Source organism: Meriones unguiculatus, chromosome 1 (genome assembly GCF_030254825.1).
Source record: "Meriones unguiculatus strain TT.TT164.6M chromosome 1, Bangor_MerUng_6.1, whole genome shotgun sequence".
NCBI classification, from domain to species: Eukaryota; Metazoa; Chordata; class Mammalia; order Rodentia; family Muridae; genus Meriones; species Meriones unguiculatus.
This window is the reverse complement of record NC_083349.1, coordinates 30,745,657-30,752,103: the sequence shown is the minus strand read 5'-3', so window position 1 is coordinate 30,752,103 and position 6,447 is coordinate 30,745,657. Positions and strand designations below refer to the sequence as shown.

General features: G+C 35.5%; 1 protein-coding gene across 1 annotated transcript; it reads right to left on the bottom strand.

Moving 5' to 3' along the window:
* Positions 1-282: 282 nt before the first annotated feature.
* On the bottom strand, positions 283-1,209 carry LOC110565869 (olfactory receptor 5B3-like). The gene has a single exon (XM_021663641.2). It carries the CDS (start codon positions 1,204-1,206, stop codon positions 283-285), a length of 924 nt encoding a protein of 307 aa, XP_021519316.1. The 5' UTR covers positions 1,207-1,209.
* Between the last annotated feature and the right edge of the window lie 5,238 nt (positions 1,210-6,447).

The window sequence follows — 6,447 nt, the reverse complement described above, 5'->3', positions numbered from 1 at the left end:
TAGAAGTTTAGTGATATGACAGAAAAAAGTATTGCATGGAAAAGACTGAATATGATAATATGGTCAATTATGTTTTTCACAAGCTGAACTAAACTTATAGTCGTTTTATTCATGCTTTACTCTTCTAAACAAGAAGTTAACTTTTTTGACAGCCAACATTATTGCAGAGGTAAAGAGGTCACTTTACCTTTATGGGAAAGTGTGATTCAGTATAGAGTTAAGGTGAGAGAAATGAATCCAGATGTTTTGCATCCCCAAAAGTTAAAATCCAAGCTGTTAACATTATCTTGACCTCAACACAATCTTTGTGAATGCACTCTTCACATCCTTATTCCTCAGGCTGTAGACAAGAGGGTTCAACATGGGAATGACCATGGTGTAGAAAACAGATGCAATTTTGTCAGTGTCCATGGAGTGACTGGAGCTGGGCTGCAAGTACATGAATATGACTGTCCCATAGAAAATAGACACTGCAGTGAAGTGCGAGGCACAAGTGGAGAGAGCTTTACGATATCCTGCAGCTGAGTGCATCTTTAGTATGTTGGTAAAAATGAATGTGTAGGATATTAAAATAAGTATCAGAGCAAAAAAGATATTGAAGGTGGCTACAGAAATAAGAACCAGTTCATTAACATGTCGATCAGAGCAAGATACAATCATGACTGCTGGGATGTCACAGAAAAAATGATGGACCACATTGGACTCACAGAAGGAGAGACTTAATGCATTTACAGTATAGATGGAAGCATTCAGGAAACCAGAGATATAACATCCAATGACTAGACATGCACACACATGTGTTGTCATGGTGGTGGCGTAGTGTAAAGGCTTACACACTGCTGCATAGCGATCATAGGCCATTGAAACCAAAAGGTAGTTTTCCACATTGGCAAAGGTTGCAAAAAAGAACATTTGGGAGGCACAAGCACTGTAAGACATAATCTTGTCTCCTGTAAGGAATCCAGCTATGACCTTTGGAGTGACTGTTGAAGAGTAACAAAAGTCCACCAAGGACAGATTACTCAGGAAAATGTACATGGGGGTGTGAAGCCGAGAGTCCAAGAGAATCAACATGAACATCCCTAGATTCCCCACCAGGGTGATGGTGTAGATGAGGAGGAAGATGATGAAGAGAGGAAGCTGCAGACGTGGGTCATTGGTGAATCCCAGCAGGATGAACCATACCCCTTCTGTCCTATTCTCCATTAATAATATCTGTTAATCAATAGAAGGCCTTGAAATTTTACAAAGAATAGAATAAGGAACTGGAGAGATGGTTCCATGGCTGCAATCACAACTTTCAATTTCAAAGACACAGTACCTATATGACAGTTCAAAACTCTCTGTAACTCTAGAACCAGGGTTTCTGACATCCTCTTCTGAATTCCTCAGACATGAGAGCCCCTTTTTAGAAAGACATACATGTAGGCAAAGCACCTATAGACATAGAATTATTTACAAAAAAAAAAATCTCTAAAAATAGGGTAATAAAGGAATTGGAATCTGCGGAATTTTAATTTACTTTCTACCAAAAATCAAAATTATATAGTATATAATTTTTATGTGTATATATGTGTGTGTGTGTGCATGTATGTGTATTTGTTAGCTACATGTAGACAGTTTAGTAACTGTGTGAAATGGTTTATTTTAATATATCCATGTGTCATCTCATTTTTCTGGTCTCAGTGAAACACTACTGTGATTACCTGCCTAGGGCTGCTATAAAAACAGCCTGTTCTCTGTCAAAAACATGACTTTTATACATTGTTACATCAAATTGTGAAGCACGTGATATATAAATTTCCAGCATATTTAAATAACATAATTACCAGTTTCTGTTCTGGATCCTGGTAAATCTTTAACCCATATCAAGCTAATGATTTCAAATAATTTAACTTATTTATAATGAATAATTATTTTCCTTTGTTAAATCATAGTTAACTGAGTGGCATGCTGTGTGGTAATTTCATCTTGGTCGCTATATAGTTGTTCTTATTAAAGAATTAAAGATCAAACAAGTGAGTAATCCTTAATTGTGAAATGTTTTTTTTTAAACACTAGAAGGTTCTAAATGAAGTAATGAGCCCTGAATTACATGTTAACTCTTCTTTCTCATGCGTTTAAGATAGGATATCTAGCTACACTGATAAGAATATATCCAAAACACATGAATTCTAATTAGGTCAAAAAAGGTTTTAACTTGAATCAATATTGTTCAATGCCATAATTACTAATTTTGTTGAACTTACAGTTATATTAAGAGAATGTTCAATCTCAGAAGCAGTTTGGAATGAAGAAGAAACATAATCAACTGAAACACAGAGAGCTCAAGTTCTTGGAAGAGATCTACACCAAATCAACAACTATCTACCCAGAAAGCATCTAACTTCTCCAAACACCACATTACCATTTAAAAATGAAGACAGTGATGAGGCCTTCTTTGGGGTATTACTGCAAAATTAAAATAGAATACCAAGGGCTACACAATGCTAGCTTTAAAGCATGGCCTAGTGAGCACTACTGAGCATGTTGTTATTTATATATGATAATAGCATGCAGGGCTTTAGCTTCACGTAAGTTTGAAACAGCCTTGAAAATTCTTTCTCAAAATTGCCCTTTCTGCATTTGGGCTCCTGGTATTGCCTGTGCCTTCTCATGATCCTGAGTGTGATTTCACTTTAAGAATGTTAATGCTGGTCATGCTACTTACCATGGTCCATTCTTTTCAAAAGTTTCACTACTGTAACCTACACTTTTAGATAAAACATTTATCTTTTAGTAATTGTTAGTTTCATTTTTATCAGTATATTAAGAAAATGAGAACAGAAAACAAAAACTTTAAGTACCCAGGTCGTGGGCTTTGTTTATCTTAGAAATAATTTTTTTCTTACAGTCTAATGATACTTAAGCGTTCTTGTTTGGCGTTGAATATTTGAAAAAAAAATCCACCCAAAATAACTATTGCTTTCTATCATCTTTTTCTTAAGTTTTTGCCCATTTTAGTTATGTATTTATACCTTGAAAACATAGAAGTGGCCAAACTTACCTCAGGATGATAACTTTTATCACTTGACAAATTATTTGCAAATGAAGAGAGAGAGAGTAGAATTAGAAGCATTATTTCTTACTTTATTTGTAGGAAAACTTAGGATCTAAGAAATTATATGATAATTTCAAAAGGTTTGTAAGTAGTATGAGAAACACTCAAGGTGATAAGATACAAATTTTATCCAACAATGAACCTGACCTTATAGCATTAAGGTTGAAATGTAGTTGAGAGAATATTCATTTATTATTAACTCTTCATCTGTGTGCAGAAAGATTATTTTATCTGCTGGGTTTGTCTCTTTTTTGATTGTATTCTCTTCAATTAAATAAAACATATAATGAACAAATTAAAGCTATATCAACCAAATTACATTTTACATTCTTTCTGAGAAGAATAAATTATTATATGAGTAATCAAATCTCCTGCAATGTTTTGACATCTATACCTAGACTCAGCATTCTAAAACTAGTTTTGGAAGAAAAACCTTTAGCCTTTAAACTGTTTTAGCCCTCGAAACTATTTTTATATAACTGTTTTCCAATAACATAAGTTATAATCCTCATTAAAATGCTTATGATAAGTGAGTAGCCAGTTTTTTAAATAGGGAAATATTTCACCCAGAATGGTCTCTCTAAACTCTTAAAAATCTACTATGTAATATTTAACTAATCCTTTTCCATCAAGTGGTTGGTGTTTCCGGCTTATCTAAAGCAAGAAGGGAAGACAGAATTTCCTCACAGACCAAGTTCTGAATTCATCATGCGTTCTTCCTCTTTTCCTCCTCTTCCTTGGAAGTGTCACTTACCTCCTTATTAGCAGTACATACTAAAGGAAACAAGACAAGATTACTTCTCTTCCATAGTTCACAAGTTGTGTCTATATGTGCAACAAAAACAGAAGACAATAAGGAAACCCACAAAGAGCTCTCCAGATAAAAGCTAATGTGATTTTTATTTTGGAGTGTATTTTCTCACCTCTCTTAACTGCTCATAGCAAATCTTCAGTTTAGTCCAAAGACCTCCATGTGGTAACAATGCCTGTCATCTAGAAAATACTTAGCCTCTAATGGAGAATGGCATGCAGTGTATCCTCTCTTGTATCACATTAGGATTTCAGAGACTAGTGCATGGAGGTGTGGAGAAAATTATAGACACTCAGAGAGCTCTGGAGAGTCCCCCAGAGTATATCTGAAGATCCTCATACTATCTTTTTAGGGAAAAAGTAATTAACTGACCTTGGGGACCAAACTTGTTTCTGTAACCTGGAAGTTAAATTTTCTTTCTAATGGGTAAATGAAGACACAAAAGTAATACATATTAATGAGGTACCACACAGTGTTTCTGCACATAATATATATTGTAAAATGTTTAAATTAGGTTAAGATTGTCTGTCTTCTCAAGCACTATTCATTTGTAATAAAAAAAATTTTAATTCTTAATTATAGTCTCATCTTTTTATTTTTTACAGCCTTTCAAAAAACCATAATACATTATTTCTTTTTTAAGTGGCTCAATAATTTTATTAGTAGGCATATTAAATATATGTCAAACAGACAATGTATACATATGATTATATACACACTTTTAACACTAAAGAAATCTTATTTTCTTTTTTAATTTTAATTTTATTTTTTATATTAATTACACTTTATTCATTTTGTATCCCAGCTGTAGCCCCATCCATCATTCCTTCCCAATCCCACCCAACCTCCCTCATCTCCTCCCATGCCCTTCTCCAAGTCCACTAATAGGGGAAGTCCCCCTCCCCTTCCATCTGACCCTAGCCTATCAGGTCTCAACAGGAGTGGCTGCATTATCTTCCTCTGTGGCCTGGTAAGGCTGCTTCCCCATCAGGGGGAGGTGATCAAAGAGCCAGCCATTGAGTTCATGTCAGAGACAGTCCCCTTACTAAGGTAACCACTTGGATACTGAGCTGCTATAGGCTATATCTGAGCAGGGGTTCTAGGTTATCTCCATGCATGGTCCTTGGTTGGAATAACAGTCTCAGAAAAGACCCCTGGGCCCAGATTTCTTGGTTCTGTTGCTCCCTTTGTGTCCCTTCCAGGTCCCTTCCAGTTTATGTCCCTTCCAGGTCTTTCTATCTCCCCGTTCTTTCATAAGATTCCCTACACTCTGCCCAAAGTTTGGTTATGAGCCTCAGCATCTGCTTTGATACCTTGCTGGGCAGAGTCTTTTGGAGGCCCTCTGTGGTAGGGTCCTGTCCTGTTTCCTGTTTTTTCCCTCTTCCAATGTCCATTTGTGAGTGAGAATTCATCATCTTACCCAGAGCCCTCCTTCTTGCTTAGCTTTTTTAGGTGTACAGATTTTAGTATGTTTATCCTATATTATATGTCTAATATCCACTTATAAGTGAGTACATACTGTGTGTGTCTTTCTGCTTGTGGGCTACCTCATTCAGGATGATCTTTTCTAGATCCCACTATTTGCCTGCAAATTTCATAATTGCCTTTATTTTTAAATTGCTGAATAGTATTCCATTATGTAAATGTACCACAATTTCTGTATCTATTCCTTTATTGAGGGACATCTGGGTTGATTCCAGAATCTGGCTATTACAAATAAAGCTGCTGTGAACATGGCTGAGCAAATGTCCTTGTTGTATAGTTGAGCATCTTTTTGATATATGCCTAGGAGTGGTATAGCTGTAGCTTGAGAAGGCACTATTCCTAATTATCTGAGAAAGCACCAGATTGATTTCCAAAGTGGTCTTACAAGTTTACATTTTAATGGAATGTAAGGAATGGAGGAGGGTTCCCCTTTCTCTGCATCCTCTCCAGCATGTATTGTCACTTGAGTTTTTGATCTAGCCATTCTGATGGGTGTAAGGTGCAAATCAAGCAATCCAATTTAAAAATGGGGTACAGAGCTAAACAGAGAATTCTCTGTAGAGGAATATAGAATGGCAAAGAAACACTTAAAGAAATACTCAATGTTCTTAGTCATCAGGGAAATGCAAATCAAAATGACCCTGAGATTTCACCTTACACCCATCAGAATACATTATTTCTTTCTACAGTTTATTCTTCTGCTCAATAGCACATCTCAGCTTCCTGTTCCTAGCTAACTCTAACTTACTAGAATATTTAATTTATCATTGGTCATTCTTTAAAGAATTGTTCCTCATAGTACTCTCTACAGAATATTTTGTGTCACTCTTTAGAAAAATGTCTACTTATTTCTATTGACCACTAATTAATTTTTAAGTTTTTGTTGCATATATGGGTTATATTTGGATTCATTTACTTATTTATGGTGTTAGTTCAGAAAAGTCTGAGAATCACTTGTAGAAGATGGTGCTGTAGCTTAGAAGTTGTAGGGTATGTAGTTTTCTTCTTCATGAGGCTATCTTGGTCTCGCAATATCATTTATTGACCACAG